Genomic DNA, 17,689 nt, shown 5'->3' with positions numbered 1-17,689 from the left:
GCCCAAGTAAGCCAGCAGTGGCAGATTCTGAAGGACTGGGAAGCTGTGCATATCTAGGGAAGAAAGGTCATTGAGAAACAGCAGGGGTGTGGCTATTTTGTATTTTAGGAAAATGATGTTGAATATGGAGAATTGTGTGGCGCAGGGTGAGGTTGGAAAGGCAGAGACCAGTCCAGAGGAAGTTAACAGATCTCCCCAGACAAGAGGGAAGTGGCAGAAGTGGCAGAAGCATCTAGGAGGTATTTAGGAAGTGGGTGGAGATAGAAGGAAGTAACAGGTGCACCCAGGAAGCCTTCAGGAAGTGGGTGGAGCTGGCTGATTAGTCAGCTCTGAAGAGCACAGACTCCAGAGAGGGCCACGAGGGACCCAGGGTTCTGTCCGAGCCACCCAGCTGGTCAGAAGGGTCGTCTAAGTGGGTCAAGAGCGGACGGAAGCAGGCCTATGGCCAAGACGTGCCATGGTGGAGGCGCGGCTTCCGTGGGCGCGTTTTGTCATGTTGAAGCATGACAGAAGGGCGACTCGAGGCTTGGAGGCTGAGCAGTGGGAGGTGGAGTTTCATGTACTAGAGGAGACAGGAGGGTGAGGATTTGATAGCTCTGTCACGTGTTGGTCAGAGCAACCCAGTAGAGCTGCTGGCTCAGCCCCTGCGTGTGAGACAGGGGTGTGGTGCCGAGGTCAGGTAGCTCATGCTCACAGGTGTCTTCGTCCTCTTTTCCTTGGCAGTGCTGCACATCTTACAGGGTGTGTGGCAGCTTCCCAACGACTGTAGACCTCAGTACATAACATCGCTCTAGAAACACCCTAGAAAGCTACTTAGGACTCCATGCTCAGGTTAACATAAGTCTGAAAAAGTGTATAGCAGCATACTCAGTGGTTAATAAACAGAAACGTGACCATGGGATATGTTGAACTGAGTTTTTCCTTTCTGTAGGAGGACGCCCAGGAAGAGTTTGGCTGGAAGCTAGTTCATGGGGATATTTTCCGTCCACCAAGGAAGGGCATGCTGCTGTCGGTCTTTCTAGGATCCGGGACACAGATCTTAATCATGACTTTTGTGACTCTGTGTAAGTTGTAAATGAAGATTAAGAAGAAAACACTTCTTCTGAATGATATTTGGAAATGAGTATTCCTGTGTTGAGTCGCTGTGCTAAGTTAAGCCCTTTGAGGCAGGTTAGATGCGTCCAGAAGGTGACTGGGTGGCTCCCTTCCTGCAGCACCCGAAAGAGCAAGCCTTTGTCTTTTTTTTTTTTTTTTTAATTATTATTTATTTATTAAGCATATAATGTTCTGCCTGCATGTACACACGCACACCAGAAGAGGGCATCAGATCTCACTATAGATGGTTGTGAGCCACCATGTGGTTGCTGGGAATTGAACTCGTGACAGTGCTCTTAACCTCTGAGCCGTCTCTCCAACCCAAGCCTTTGTCCTGATGGAGCTGGGCTGCAGATCGTCAGGTCTTTAGAGCCCCATCTGGAGCCAAGGCCACTCCAGAGGGAGGGCCAGTCAGCTAAGAGCCCATGTTGTAGAAAGGACAAAGTGCTAAAGGTGAGCCAGGGAGCTATGTGGTAGAGGACAGCTGCTCTTTCTAGCAGTGTCCAGAGCTGTGCAGGGCCCGTGAGCAAGTTCACCGGGACTGGTTACATGTGGTGTGGGCTGAGACTCCTCCCTGGGGCTGCAGTGATTCCTCTTTCTTTCCCTGTTCTTCTGTCAACAGACACTGTTCATGAATAGACTTTTCTGCACCATGCATACATTTTTAAGCCATAGATTTTTGCTGGGTCCAGCTACTGGTGAAAAGCAACAAATGTCATTACTGAAAGAATTGACAGATGATCTTTTAAAGTTTTGCCAGGGAACATACGATCTTGTTTGGTTACAGGTCAAATATGTAAAAGTGTGTGTCATCTTTTGTTTAGCTTTACTTTTTGAGGCAGGCAGTCACTTTGTGTCCTGGGCTGGCCAGAAATCTCAGCATGTAGATCAGACCGGCCTTAAACTCATAGTAGTTTCCCTGTTCCTGCTCCTAGTGGTGGCTAGAGTGTGAGCCACCGTGAACAGCCATTGTCTGTTAGTAAAATTATTTGCAGTTTTATGGGAATAGCTCATTTCTAAATACTGGTTCCGAGTGAGTTTGAAAGCCACAGTACATGCCTTTAGGCTTTACATTCAGATTGCTAGGCTTTTTTTGAAAACCAAGTGCTACTTGCTGTTTGTTTGTTTTTCAAGACAGGGTCTCTCTGTATAGCCCTGGCTGCCCTGCAACTCACTTTGTAGATCAGGCTGGCATGGAACTCACAGAGATCAGCCTGCCTCTGCTTCCCAAATACCAGGATTAAAGGCGTGTGCCACCACGCTCAGCTCACTGTTATTTTAATGTGATAACAACCAGAGAGATAACAGCTTTGATATACAGGGCTAGTGTTTGTAAGAATATTAGACTAAAGCAGGAAGGGAGGCCTGGAGAAGGCATCCTAAAAAGTCTGAGTAAGCAGAGGCTTAGCATGATGCCACCAGAGAGTCAAAGGACCCCGCCAGAGTTAGCAGTTGAGGATAGAGTTCTGCTCTGGCATTTCATCGGGAACTAAACTATCCACACAGATCTCCTGTGCCCCACCACAGACTCCCCAGTGCAGTTTACTATGTGTAGGATCATCTTTGTGCAGTATGTTCATTGTTAAGGTCTGGCGTAGCTGCATAGGACTGTATGTATTTTCCCTGAGTTTGTTTTTGTTTTTTGTTTTATATAAAAGCAAAAGTATTCTACCATTTCACAACAAAGGAAGTAGAGGAATAATAATCATACTGTGGTTGATTGCTTCTTAGTTTTTGCTTGTCTGGGATTCTTGTCCCCTGCCAATCGAGGAGCCCTGATGACATGTGCTGTGGTCTTGTGGGTGCTACTGGGCACACCTGCTGGCTATGTTGCTGCCAGATTCTACAAATGTAAGTAAAAGTCATAGTGACTAGACTTGTTTCTGTCGGCCTTGTGGTTCTGAACCTGGGCGGGATGGGACAGGTGGGCCCTGCCTGGGCCGGTGTCACACAGGTTTCTAGTTAAGAGCATGAATAGTGGCCTCTGTCACATGGTGACTTGTAGATTCTTTCAAATGCTTAGACAGTAGCATAAGCTGTGATGCTGCTTGTCTGCTGTCCCCTCCCAGTTTCACATCCATAAAGTGAAGAGCGAGGCCACTGGGGAGCCCTGAAGGAAGTAACCTTTGTTGTGCCATTAGTCACCATCTTTTTTGCTCTTACTCCTCAGAAGTAAAACAGAGTGAGGGGGCAGAGGGTTAGAGCCCCAGGTGTGGTTGGTGGCTCAGGACTGAGTGGGTCAGAATGGCAGCTGGCCCTGCTGAGGAGTGCCCCGCGGTGAGACACGGAAGTAGGAGTATCCACTAGACTTGACCCCTTTTTGTACGTGTGGGGTAGGGTGGGTGGGATTCAGGGTCACTTCCCAAGCTGTTCTTACTGTTGTGTTGTACTCTTTACTGAAGGACACAGGACAATTTTAATACATGTGAGATACAGTCAGACCCTACCTGTCACACCAGCCTTATTTTCAGCCACTTTGGTAACTTTTTTGTTCACTTCCTTAACCAGACTCTGTTCATTTGTAACTCTTTTGCCGCCCACGTTACTCCTCATAGACCCTTGGCTAGCATCTCTCTCATGCCTCCTCACAGCAGCAGGTCAGCTCCACACTGAGCAGTAAGAACATCACTGAGAGGTGGCGTGATGGCCCGGGAAGAAGAACTCTTCATTTGATAAAGGATTTAAAAAAAAACAAAACAGAGTAGTATCTCGCTGTGTGGGTGCTTGTGCTTTAAAAATGAGGAGCTAGAGAGATGGCTCGTGGTTAGAAGGCCTGAGTTCTGTCCACCACACACAGTGTGGTTCACAAATGTCTGTAACCCCAGCTCCAGGGCACTCAGTGCCTTCTGATCTCCTGGTACCAGGCATGACCATATTTAAAGATTTTTTGTTTGCTTGTTTATTATGTATGCAGTGCTCTGCCTACGTGTACACCTGTGGTCCATAAGAGAGCATCAGATCCGATTATAGATGGCTGTGAGCCACCATATGGTCGCTGGGAATTGAACTCAGGACCTCTGGAAGAGCAGGCAGTGCTCTTAACCTCTGAGCTGGCTCTCCAGCTTATGAGTTGATAATTTTTAAGTAGAAGAAAAAAATAGAGAGGAGCAAGGGAAAGTAAAAATTGTATAAGCAAATTTGTTCTGTTAGAAAGCTGTAGCCCTTTTTCTCTTTGTTTCCTGATGTCAGGCACTTGGCTTTCCACCCCAGCTAGAAAGCACAGAGCTGGCGAGCCCTGAGGATGCACACATCCTGTGGGACTTTAAGTATGTTACAAGTCAGGCTGAGGGTTATTAACAGATTCTGACCCTGACCACACCTAGGCGTGTTCACTGATGTTGACATAGGGCTTAAGGGGTTTATTTACTTTTGAGCTGTCAGTACATAAGACCAGGTCTGGGTGGTTTAGCTGTTAATACTGGGCCTGCAGTGCACAGTGGGCCATTTATTAACAAGCACCATAGGGCACGTGGGAAGGGCACTTCCTGGGGAGCCGCTCATTCTGCCTGACAAACATTTGGGTTGTGAATACTTAGTTTGCTTTAAGAAAAATCTGTGTGTCGGGCAGTGGTGGCGCACACCTTTAATCCCAGCACTCGAGGCAGGTAGATCGCTGTGAGTTCGACACCAACCTGGTCTACAAAGTGAGTCCAGGACATCCAGGGATACACAGAGAAGCCCTGTCTCGAAAACCAAAAAAAGAAAAAAGAAAAGAAAAGAAAAGAAAAATCTGTGCTTATAGTTCTGTTTTCTTCCTTAGCCTTTGGGGGCGAGAAATGGAAAACAAATGTTCTATTGACATCATTTCTTTGTCCTGGGTAAGTGAATTTTTCAGTAATTCTTAGTGATCATCTCTTACTCCCTCAACCTTTTCAGTCCCTTACATCTCAGATACCTAAGAAAAGATTTAATTTTCGAAAAGGGATAACACAAATTTAGTAAAATGTGCTAAATGACACCATGTACCTTATATTGGAAAATTAGCTGAAGATACTGGAAACATTTGCTTTCATGTAAGTTTTTGTAGTGTGTGAGGAAGAAAGGGCTAGCTAGCACCTCCCTGGACAAAGCCATTCTGTCTTCAGGTCTGCAGCAGTTGATCTGACGTGTTGCCGTACAGAGTTGCATGAAAGCTTTTGACCTGACCCCAGGGAGCCTTTCTCCCTGAAGGCAGCCTAGGCGAGCTGGTGTGGGTTTCGTCAGGCACCAGTATTGTGGTGTGTTCCTTATGTAGTACAGTGAGCTGTCCCAAAGTAACAAATAGCACGCATCGAAACCACCCTAGCTTTCTGAGGAAGTGCTTCTGAGCTCATCTGCTGCCCTCCAGAGCCTTCACATTTCTGGAGGACAGGCACTGGCCCCTGTAGACGCAGCAGCAGTGAGGAGTGCTCACAGTCAAGGCTGGTCACTGGCGGCAGAAGAGTGATCATAGCCAGCATCGTCATAGGCCTGCATTGAGAGCACCTGGAGGCCATGTGCATCTCAGCCGATTGTGTTTTGCCCCGATTTGTCCGCTTTTTTCAAGCAGGCCGTGACCTGCTTACCAAGGCTGCCTGTCACCTTCCTTCAGTGTCTTGCCCTTCAGTCATCCCCTGAGCCTCTGACATCCCAGGTTGTTCCCTTTGCTGTGCTCTGTGTTTTGACTCTGATTCCCAGAAATATGCTTAGCTGTCCTCGCTCCTAAACAGTTTCCTGTGAATATCTTCCAGTATTTCCTTTCCATCCCCGGCTAAAGTGCCTTGAGAAACAGTCTGCACTCCTGTTCTCATTTGCTCTGCACACATTTGCAGTGTAAACTCATGTCATTGGTACTTTTCCCATTGCTTTACTGAAATTTTCAGTGACAGTCCCAGTTTCAAATCTGGAGACCATGTTAGTGTCTTCCTTTCGGCCACTGCCCTATCCTGCACGGACCCCTCTCGAGCCCCTATCCCTCTCTCACAGCCCTCAGATTCCTAAAGACTGCATACATCCTACGGCGACTGCTCGGGCCTTTTTTTCTACCCTGGGGATCAAACCAACATCCTTGTATATGCTAAGTATTGCATGTGAGGATGTAGGTTCAATCCCCCAGCACAGAACAATAGTGTAAGGTATGCATTTTATGATTAACATCCTTGTTCTAAAAGATGAATTTGGACACTTGGAGCAGTGGCGGCATCATAGGAAGAGTCGTTTATCTGAGGTGCGATTATTGCTAATTGAGAGGTGTACTCGGAAGTCCAACTGCATGTGTTTAGATTCTGTGTAAATTCAGTAAAAGCGCAAGAGGAAGCCCAGTGCTCAGCGAGGCATGAGTGGCTGGAGTATAGAAATAACGCACAGCTACTTTGCAGAAAACACGTAGCCCAAATGGGAAGCGAGCAGGGGGCCGAGCCAGCAAGTGCAGAGCGATGCCAGGGCCAGCGAGCGCCAGATGCTCACTGCAGTTGTCCATAGAAATGCAAGTTTCAACAGTTCTAACTGTGATGAAAATATGTGGAAAGGCAACTTTCATCAGCTGCTGGTTAGAGTTTAAATTGGACAAAGCAGCTGAAAAAGCAATTTTGCGTTTGTAGTAAAGTTTTAAATTCTGTGTGCCCTGTGACTTACCCTCCTTTTTATCCTCTATCCTAAGTCACTAATGTTGTTACTCGTATACAGAGTACTGTCCCTTTGTCATTTGGCTTTTGACTCTGTTTGTCTTTCAGGATTGTGTTTGCTGACTTCTTTATAATGAATCTAATCCTCTGGGGAGAAGGCTCTTCAGCAGCCATTCCTTTTGGCACTCTGGTTGCCATCTTGGCCCTCTGGTTCTGCATATCTGTGCCTTTGACGTTTATTGGTGCATACTTTGGCTTTAAGAAGAATGTAAGTTCATCGGTGCTAACTGGTCTCAGTAGGTCTCAGCTAAGGAAATCAGTATATTCTGCCTTAAAAGATGCCATAAAATTTTCATAAGGTGTAAGCTTACCCTTAAGATCTATGCTTAAGGACAAGTTCACGAAATATCAGTGTTGGGAATGTTAGGTTTTTAAAGACAGGGTCTCTCTGTAGCAAGCCTGATCTCCCACTTCCTCCTCTGAATGCTTACAGCACAGGCTTGCAGCACCACGCCTGCTGTAAGGTTTCTTAGGTTTGTTTGTTTGTTTCCAGTATTTCCTCCTTGTGTTCGTAAGCCAGTGAACTGGGGGAAGGAGGGGTAAAGGTATTTTTGTCCACTTTCCAGTATAAAAAAAAAACTGATGAAATTTCATTAAGTATGTAATTAAATGCCATACTGTCCTCTGTTTCTTGCTTTGTGTAAAGCTATTAGTCAGTAGACAACTGCTAGAAAAAGGTTTGGCCTGTTCCGGAAGGCAGACCATGTATGTGTTCCTGGCAATTCATTGCTTCTAATTACATATTTCAATTTGATAACTGAAATAAACTTTCAATGTCCAGTGCAGTAGTATTTATATAGAAACTAAGGGGGGTAGAAGCAGGGAATGGTGGCGCACACCTGTAATCCAGCACTCTGGGAGGCGGAGGCAGGTGGATCTCTGAGCTCGAGGCCAGCCTGGTCTACAAAAGAAAGTCCAGGACCAAAAATAAAATGTGCAGAGTATTTTAATAGCTACTTAATTATAAATCTCCCCCGCCCCTTTCCTCTCTTTTCTCTTTTGGCAAAAGGCCATTGAACACCCAGTTCGAACCAATCAGATTCCTCGTCAGATCCCTGAGCAGTCGTTCTACACAAAGCCCTTGCCTGGAATCATCATGGGGGGCATCCTGCCTTTCGGCTGCATCTTCATACAGCTCTTCTTCATCCTGAACAGCATCTGGTAAGCTGCGGCACAGGGACGTGGGGCTTGTGGTTACAGCCGTAAGCAAACTAACAAAACGAAAGGTTGTCGTTCTGTGGGTAGAAGTGGAGGGTAGTGACCGCTAATGCTCACTGAAGGGCCTGTGTCTTCTCTTGTTAATTCTTAGGTAACTTTCAGGATTCTGTCTTCATTCTACAGGGAAAATGGGGTGTAGAGGTTGAGTGATTATATCACTTAGTCTATATCACTTAAGTCACTTCTTAAGACGTAAGACTTCTTAAGTCACTGCACTGCTGCAGAGAGGAGAAGCAGCTGAGAGCTCATGGGAGGAGACCAGACCTCCATGACTTGGAAGTTCTATACAGTCGCCCAGAGCCTGCACTCACGGCTTCCTGTTCCTGTGGGAAAGGAAAGGCTTTGCTGAAATAGTGCTTCTTGGTGTAGCCCTGGCTAGCCTGGACCTAGCTATGTAGACCAGGGTGGTCTTAAGCTCACGGGGTGGTCTGTCTCTGCCTCCCGAGTGCCGAGATTAAAAGTGGGTGCCACCACACATATAAAGTAGTGCTACTGCAGTGTGTTTGAGAGGGGTAGTGTATTGTGATCGCCTCAGTCAGGGGTGTGTGTTAGAATTGTGCCAAGGTCTGAGGGAGCACGAAGCTGAAATACAGTTGAGCGTTATAAATGGCTAGAGTATCTTTCCTTCCCAGTTGTTACACTAGTTTCCCAGTTCTAAGCCTCATTTGCTGGTGTGGTTTTTCCTAGTTTGACTGTCTTTTTGGTGTGTTGTTATCAAACATTTCTGACTCCCTGGTAGGTAAACAGGCTTTTAGCATTTTCCTGATTAGTGGTCAGGGCCTACCTGAATAGGAGGCTAAACTCTGATGCATCTTCCTCCTCTCCATCACAAAATTACCTTGCTTGATTTGTTGAGGGGGGGGGGAACCTCCCTACTTCAAAACAGAAAGTGCAATATGTCATTTATTGTGTCAAAGTATTTATATCATTGTGTCCTGACATGTTTGATTACAGGTCACATCAGATGTATTACATGTTTGGCTTCCTGTTTCTGGTGTTTATCATTTTGGTTATTACGTGTTCTGAAGCAACTATACTTCTTTGCTATTTCCACCTGTGTGCGGAGGTACGTGTCAGCTGTGTTCAGTATTAGTTCATGGGCAGCATTATAATTTCAGCATATTTCAGCCTGAGTATTGTTGAGATGATTTCTCTGCTTGCATGTTTAATCAAAGAAATTGACCTCCTTTCCCAAATCAAAAGAAGGCTTCTTTTAGGATTGAATCAAGAGCATATTCTTGTTCCTTGTATTTATTTAAAGATTATCACTAGAGATTTTAGAATGTTAATTTCCCAAGAATATTATATTGTACTGAATTTTCACTGTTGACTTTTATGACTATCTGACTTAATATTCTTACAGATGTGTCTAGGCTCTAAAACAAATTGGTAAAAATAAGTAGTTAGGGACTGGAGAGATGGCTCAGTGGAAAGAGTATTTGCCCTTGCAGAAAAACTGGATTCGGTCCAGCACCCATATCATGGGACTTAAACCCAGCACCTGTAACCCCAGTTCCAAGGGGTGCTATGTCCTCTTCTGGCCTCCACGGCACCTGCACACAGGTGGTACACATGCAGCAGACAGGTGGGCACACACACAAACACGTAAAATAAATGCTTCTAAAAGGGTAAGTAGTTGGAGTGGCAGAGTTCATTGAAAAGTTTCAGTGATTACATTGTTGATGGCAATACCTCAGTGGCAGCCTCACTGTACCGATTGAGTGAGTGGTCAGGTTCTAGAATGTCCAGCCTTGTGACACTGCAGCACGATGTCGTCTGCTAAGGTCATGCTCAAGAGCCACGCATTCCAGTTGGTCACATTGTCCGCCTTTCAAGTGTGCTGTTGTGGAAAGGCCGTACGCAGCTCACAGCACAACTTTGACAGAGTTACTTTCTATACAGAGAAAGTCTGTTAGACTGAGTTTGGCTTTCTTTTCTTCCTTTTTTTGGGAGGGGCAGGTGGTGGTTTTAATTTTTTTCATTTAAGTCAAATTCACATTTTTAAACTTCAGAAAAGTAATTGGCACTCAGCATGTTATGTGCATCGTCTCTCTTGTCTGATTCCTTCTGACTCTGACCCTGGCAGCCACTTTTGTCTCCAAGGGGGAGTGTGGTGGAGCACGGCTGTGACCAGAGAGCAGGTTGAGGCGGGAGGGGTCAAGAGTTGAAAGTAGCCTGAGCTACAGAGTGAAGTCTCTTAAAAACAAACAAAAAACCCAAAGAGCAGAGCAGAAAAGATGAAAGCAGATAAAGTGCCTGACGACCTAAGTCTCTGAACCACAAGTAAAGGCCGGATAAGAAAGCCCACTCACTCCACACAGTGTCCTCTGACCTCCACACACGTGCTTTAGCACATCCAGGTCCCCATGCGCGTGCACACGCGCACGCGCACACACAAAATAAAATAATAATAGAGTTCTTTAAGGAATGGTAAAAGAGTAGGAAATACTCTTTCAGGGTGTCTATTCTGGCATGTTTTAGTGCTTTTGTAATTGAATAATCTTCCATTGTATTTGTAACATCTGTACACATCTGTCCACTGGTGGGCATGTGAGTCTTTTCCGCCTTTCGGGAGTTGTAAATCGTGCTGCTGTTAACACCTACCAAGTATTTAAGTGTGTTTCAGCTCTTTTGGATGGCTTTGCCATGTGAAGTCCTGAAGCTGAATTTTATGTTTCTACCAGCAATGTACAGTTCCCAGCTCTACATGTTGGACAGCTCTTACTTTCTGTGTCTCTGTGGCCTTTGCTGTAGCTGTGTAGTGGCTGTGCAGTGCTGTCTCACTTTGATTTGTGTGTTTAGTGACTGAACACATCTTTAAATTGGCCTAGTCATCTTTTATATGTTCTGGATACTAAGCCCTTTTCAGGTAATTTCTTCCACTCTGTGGTGCTTTTCACTTTCCTGATACCCTTTTCCAGAGAGGCTTTTAGTTTTCCCAGGTTAGCTTACCTAATGTTTTGTGGGTGTATGCCATATACCTCCTGTCACTCCCCAGCCTAATTCTTGGACAGCTCAACACTTGGACAAGGCTAGCCAGTGAGCTCTGAGGACTAGAACCCAGGCCTTGTGCTTGTGCGGACAGCACTGTGCCAGCTGAGCCCCCAGATCTTTAAGCTGTTGGGTATGGTCTGCATTGGTCCAAGTTATTGTGGCAAACACTAGCATCTCAATTGTTAAGTTTTCTGGCTTACAGATGCAAGTATGCTTTTTCTGTTTACTTAGGTTTTTGTCGTTTGTCATGATGTTTATACTTTTTGATGTATAATAGTTTCAGGTCCTTGGTTAAAAAAAAAAGTGTCCTTTTTGAGCTTGTCCATTGTTGGTGTATACAAACACACCTTGGCTGGGGTGTACGTTAGTGACAGAGTGCTTACCTGGTGTGTGCCAGGCCCTGGTTCTGTGGTCAGCACCACACCCACATGTACATCCATGCCCTTGACAGGCTCTGTGTAGAGGTGTTAATGCTCTGAAATATCGAGGACTTGTAGATTAGCTTTAGTAGAGTTTTGTCAGTAGTGGTTTGGATTTTTTGTTTTGTTTTGTTTTGTTTTGTTTGCTTTTTGCTTTTTGACATTATCTCACTGTAGCCCAGGCTAGCCCAGCTATGCCAGGTAGTCCAGCCCCTGAGTGTTGGGAACAAAGACATACTCAGCTCTTGGTTTGCTTTTTAAAATGCAGTGGGTTGTTTGTTTGTTTTTTCACATATTCCCAAATTGTAACAGAGATTGAGGTTTTCTTTTCTTAAAATATGGTGTTCTACTACTGTGCTCTAGTCTACTTCATGTAAAAATGGAGAACAGCCACCTGAACCACCTGCCCTGCTGAAATGATCTGAGTCGTTATGGAAGTAACTGAAGCAGACCAGACATGACAGCAAGTGGCTCTCCTGGAGAGCTGGCTGACTGAATAAAGTGAATATTAATTTTGAAACATCAGAGGGTTTTGTACATGGCTTTTCCTTCAGAATCATAAGCTTTCAAATATAGTCTGATCCTCTATTATTTATAAACTGTTGGATATTTTCTCACACACTTCCTGCCAGTTTCTAAGTAGCTATACAGCAGATAAGAGTGTGCTTAGCACCTTTAGTGAGGTGGAAGTTACTCAGAGCTCAGTTGCCAGTGACTGGCGTGGGGCTTCCAGTGCGGCTGCGACTGTGGTGACTGTGGTGAGCCCTCTCGTCCACTGTTAGGAGTGACTCTTGCTCTGCTCCTTCTCACCTAGGATTACCACTGGCAGTGGCGCTCCTTCCTCACCAGTGGCTTCACTGCAGTTTACTTCTTAATCTACGCCATACACTACTTCTTTTCCAAGCTGCAGATCACGGGGACGGCGAGTACTATCCTGTACTTTGGCTACACTATGATAATGGTGTTGATCTTCTTTCTTTTCACAGGTAAGACACAGATGGTTTCAATAAGTTATTGTCCTTATGAATGTTTGTGCTGCCGCTGCCCCTCACTGGCCCCTCAGCCCAGCTCAGCATCGTGTGGCCATCCCCTTTAGTTGCAGCTAGGATGGGCTAGGATGCGTGTCTAGTTCCATGTGACAGGTTAGATCCCACGCGTGTCCTCTGCTCTGTAGGAAGGGGTCTGCTGCAGGGCGTGGGCAGCTCCCAGAGCTTCATGGTCTTTTCCAAATGAGCTGAGCCTGTGTGAGCTTCAGAATTCCAAAGTGTCCTTGCTTTATCTAAGCCAGTCTGTTTTACACAACAGAAGTCACTACTACTCTATAATCTCAGGAAAGGTGTTTCTTTCAGAACGTGCCTTGTGCCCTGTAGGCTTGCCCAGATGCTGATGGGATGTTTATGTTTTCACCATTTGGTCTATGGAATTAAGCCTGACCTTTCCTCACGCCTTTAAAAAAAACACACACACACACATTTATCTTATTACACATATATACAATAAACTACCCATAGCAAGAACCATGAAAAAACAGTCAGGAATTCTGCATTCTCATGCCTTTTGATGATCCCTCCCCATCAACACAGCCATCCCCTAACTTGCCTGCAACGTGTGTCCAATGTAAGGATGAATATGGAGACATTTATAACCTCTCAAGTCTGTCCCAGATACTGTGTATAGATTTAGAAGGTCTTGAGTACTTTTTCTGTGATTACATTTAAAATAACAATGAAAACCAGATGGTACTTTAACAGAGGCTCTCACAGGGGCCATGTGGGTCCCCAGTGTGTACAGGTCTGTACCCTGCCTGTTGGGTGTTTCCCAGAATTGCTCCTTTACCTGTTAAATGGCTGGGGAGTGATTACAGTGGCACATGCTCCTGTTAACCAGCTGGACAGTGTTTGCTGTGGCACATGCTCCTGTAGAGCGGAGTTTGTGCTCACTGAGCCCAAGTGCAGTCCCAAGAGCGCCTCTTGCGCCTTTCCACTGGAGAGCACTTCCATGAGCCCCGGTTACAGCTTTAACATGGGTGTGCAAATTAAACATTCGCTGACTAATAACAAAGACCATTCTTCTAAAAGAATTCTTTGGTGTATAATTTAACCATTTAGTAAAGATTTGACAACCTTACAGGGACTAGAGAGATCACTCTGTTTAAAAGTATGTACTGCCCTGAGTTCAGAGTCTGGAACCCATGGTAGGAGATTCACAGCCACCTGCAACTGTAGCTCTGACTTCCTGTGTCCTGGGGCACCTGTACATACCCATACACAGACACATGATTTAAAAATAGTAACAATGGGATCTGTAAGGCAAATTTTCATATTAATGAATAGATGTGATTAGATATGTCTAACATGCCGTAATCTAAGATACGTTCATATGACACATGGCGAGAAATCATGGCTAGAAAGCAGTAAAGGGCTTTGTTCTCCACAGTGAAACAGTTGAGTTTCTGTAAGAACAGAAAATGTTACATACACTAAAATCTCTCTAGTTCACACGTGCGCTGCACTCTGGGCCGTGAACTGGGCTGTCTTGGGCAGTGTTCACTGGTGCTGTGTGGCATGGTGGCATGTTCTGTGAGCATGCTCTGTTGAAGGCTGCAGGACAGCGCAGTCATTACATATTTGATCTCTAATTAATTTTTGCTCACTACAGATTTGGAAACCCCTTACTGTTGCCAAAGTTTTATAGCACGAGTCAACTGCGTGATTGCACATGGCAGTGACTCTCACCTTCCTAATGCTCTGACCTTTTAATTCAGTTCCTCGTGTTGTGGCGACCCCAGCTGTGGCATTTCATAGCGACTTCATGACTGTGTGTTGCTGCTATGACTCATAATGTAAATATCTGATGTGTAGGGCAGCTGAGGCACAGCCCCGAAAGCACTCACGCCTCAGGGTTAGAGCTGCTACACAGTTCAAGGAACTTGTGTTGTGGCTGTGAGATGCAACTCGGGCCTGACAGCCTAGTGTGCTCCTCAGGTGAGTGGAGCCCTCTGCCCTCCTCACTGCGCCCCACACGTGCAGTCATAATCAAAGTAACTTAAAAACAGCAACAAGTCACACAGAAGTAATAGATTTGATCTTGGGTATACTTCTAACAAGGCTTCTTTGAGCTTTGTTTTTGTCATGCTAAAAGAGTGTCCCCATGTAGCTCAAATTCTTCAGATTCTAGGTTGATGAAGTAGCTAAGAAGGAAGGCACGTGTCTAATGCAGACATCTCTTTAAAGTGATCAGTTCAGGAAATGGATTTGAAGGGGGCGCTGGTACAGGCCTATAATCCTATCTACCCAGGCGTTCAAGACCCACCTGGATAATTTAGTGAGACCACACAGGAAAAGAAAAAAGCGCGCACGTGCGTTTGTGTGTGTATGTGTGTATGTAGCTGAGGCTATAGCCGAGTCGTAGAGTTAACTGTTTGACTAGTGTCTCAGGCTGTGTCCAACAACAACAAAAGCAGCAGGCTTAGAGATGTCAGTTAACTTGGCCGTGCACAGAGCACAGTGTTACAGCCGAGTGCTGCACAGTGCCACGCTGCCTGTTTCTGCAGCAGTGGTGCTTGCATTTTTATCTCTTACTACAACGCATTGTTGTAATTCCTAGCAGCTATACTTTGAAACAACCCATCAAATTATCCTGTGAGTAGGGTGAAAATGGTAGCAGTTCCAGTGTGTGATAAAAATATTCAGCCGGGCGTGGTGGCACAGGCCTGTGATCCCAGCAGTTGGGAGGCAGAGGCAGGCAGGTCGTTGTGAGTGAGAGGCCAGCCTGGTCTACAAAGCGAGCCCAGACAGCCAAGGCTACACAGAGGAACCCTGTCTCAAAACCCGCCCCCCCCCCAAAAAAATCTTAAATGGGAATCACAATATGATAGACTTTTCATATTTAATTCAGTAAAAAGGGAAATAGCTGGGCAGTGGTGGTGCATGCTTTTAATCCCAGCACTTGGGAGGCAGAGGCAGGTGGATCACTTGAGTTCAAGGCCAGCCTGGCCTACAGAGTGAGTTCCAGGACAAACAGGGCTACACAGAGAAAACCCTGGCCCAAGAAGGAAAACAATGTGTATTATAGAAAATTTAGGTAATCTTACAATACGAAAAATTCTAAATGTTTTTGTAAGGAATTTAAGTAGCTTTATATTCTTTAATAAAGGTCATGGAACTGTGTCATATTCCTAGCCCACAAGAGTTTTAAGTTTTATTCTTTTTTTTTTTTTTTTGGTTTTTTGAGACAGGGTCTCTCTGTGTAGCCTTGGCTGTCCTGGACTCACTTTGTAGACCAGGCTGGCCTCGAACTCACAGAGATCCACCTGCCTCTGCCTCCCAAGTGCTGGGATTAAAGGGATGCGCCACCATGCCCGGCGAAAGTTTTATTCTTTTTAAAGGAACCAGTCATTTACATCTATTTATGGTGTAAACTAATGAATTTCTTTTGAAAAGATTTGTTTTGTTTTGTTTCTAGGAACAATTGGCTTCTTTGCATGCTTTTGGTTTGTCACCAAAATATACAGCGTGGTGAAGGTTGACTGAAGAAGCCCGGTGTCCAGTTCAAACAGAAATAAAGCAAATCTGATCCACAAAGGCCTGTTTGTGACTGCCTTGAGTTTTCTCAGACTTACTGGCAAGAGCACCCTTCTGAGTGCACCTCTCCCATGCACCTCCGCCCACAGGTGTGTCCCGACACTAAAGCATCTGTATTGTGATTTGATTAAGTACATGCTCAGTTGTTCTCAAGGACAAGCGGTTTAAATATTATGTGCATTATTGTAAATACGATAGCTATAAACTTTCCAATACTTCTAGTGGCAGATAGAGAAGGCCATAACACTGAGGAGAGACTGGACAGTTGATTGTAAATAGGATTTTTTAGGCTCGGTAGGTGGAAAGAATTATTTTTCTTTGAAGGAAATAACTTTTTATCATGGTAATTTTGAAGGATGATTCCTATGACATGTTCATTGGGGGAATGTGGCTTTTAAAAATCTTGTACTGGTTGTAATTGTTCATCTCTTCTTACTTTTCTGTGTTGACTTCATTATTCCCATGGTATTGGCCTTTTAAACTATGTGCCTCTGAGTCTTTGAATTTATAAATTTGTTATCTTAATAAATATTGTAAAAATGTCTTTGTTGCATCATTCCCGCATTTTGAAGATCCAGTGCATGCAAGTCTGTTAACCACAGGCATTTGAGGGTGATTTGCGTGGTCTGTTTTGTCTGATGATGTGACTACTGTTGATAACAACGTTTTCTCAGTCTCCACCTAAGTGAAGTGTTAGTCTTTTGGGCCTTGTTAAATCCGAATTTCTTCTCTGAAAGAATGGCGGAAGTTGTAGTCATGCCTGTCTGGTCAGATGATAGCCCATTTAGAACTTAAATGTAGGCCTTATATTGTTACTATTAAGAATTTATAGTCTCAGCTTATTTTCCAAAGTGTAGTGGGGTGTGGGGGTGTTTTTTAAGTAGCAGGATGTATGGGCACCCCTGTAAAAACCTATCATTTGGAGGCGAAGGTGTGAGGATGATGTTGCTCTGTCCTGGCTGCATAGTAGTTGGAGGCCAGGCTCGGTTCCAGACGCCACCCCACCCTTGCACACAGTGTGGGGTAGGCTGCATGCTCTGCACGTAAGCAGTGCTTAGCAGGCCTTCATCCTCTGGATTGCAGTGGGTTAATTTGTGTTTCACAATAATTCTTGTCCTCGATTAGCATCACTGATACCTTTCTTATGTACATCTGGCAAGTTTGTATCTTTTCGTAGTCAGAATGGAATGCCAGCTACTTATGAGAACAGATGAGGCCCTCACTCACCTTGCCAGGCCTGACTGAAGAGACTTTACACAGCAGCTGTGGCAGGTGAGGGAGCAGGAGCACTGCAGACTGAGGCTAGCCTGGCACACATATGGAGACCCTGTCACAGCTTGCTGCATGCTGGAGCAGTGCAGCTATGTGTGTTTAAAGGTTCTCGCTGGCGTTCTCGCCTTCGCCCTCACTCGGCACTTCTGACTTAGTCTGCTCGGTCTGTCTTATCACCACATTTCACACACACAAGGGGAGCAGCATGCCCTGTCTAAAGTGCCCGGGGCCAGGAAGTTTCAGATTTAAGAACATCTGCATCACCCCAAATGCACAAAATAGGGGTTTGGGTTTTCAGATTAGTAATGTTTAACCTGTAAGCTGCTCTTGGAGAGGACCCAAGTTTGGTGCCCAGCACCCATGTCAAGAGATCCACAGCCACCTGTAATCCAGCCTCACAGCGTCTAACACCCTCCCTCCGGCCTCTGCAAGCACCAGCACTCATGTGCATATACACATAATTAAA

At 45.2% G+C, this 17,689-nt stretch overlaps 1 protein-coding gene across 1 annotated transcript in view; it reads left to right on the top strand.

Annotated features, from left to right (window-relative positions):
• TM9SF2 (transmembrane 9 superfamily member 2) overlaps positions 1-16,493 on the top strand; it is a 46,398-nt gene extending 29,905 nt beyond the window's left edge. The window contains exons 10-17 of the mRNA XM_084767999.1: positions 932-1,064; positions 2,827-2,946; positions 4,856-4,913; positions 6,786-6,945; positions 7,747-7,898; positions 8,910-9,021; positions 12,183-12,354; positions 15,833-16,493. Coding sequence (XP_084624125.1) covers positions 932-1,064; positions 2,827-2,946; positions 4,856-4,913; positions 6,786-6,945; positions 7,747-7,898; positions 8,910-9,021; positions 12,183-12,354; positions 15,833-15,900 — 975 coding nt within the window. The 3' untranslated portion in view covers positions 15,901-16,493. The remainder of the gene's footprint in view (positions 1-931; positions 1,065-2,826; positions 2,947-4,855; positions 4,914-6,785; positions 6,946-7,746; positions 7,899-8,909; positions 9,022-12,182; positions 12,355-15,832) is intronic.
• Positions 16,494-17,689: the final 1,196 nt, after the last annotated feature.

The sequence above is a fragment of the Acomys minous genome, assembly GCF_964271855.1.
Source record: "Acomys minous genome assembly, chromosome: 18".
Taxonomy (NCBI): Eukaryota; Metazoa; Chordata; class Mammalia; order Rodentia; family Muridae; genus Acomys; species Acomys minous.
Note: the sequence above shows the minus strand (reverse complement) of the source record. Positions and strands in the feature narration are given on the sequence as shown.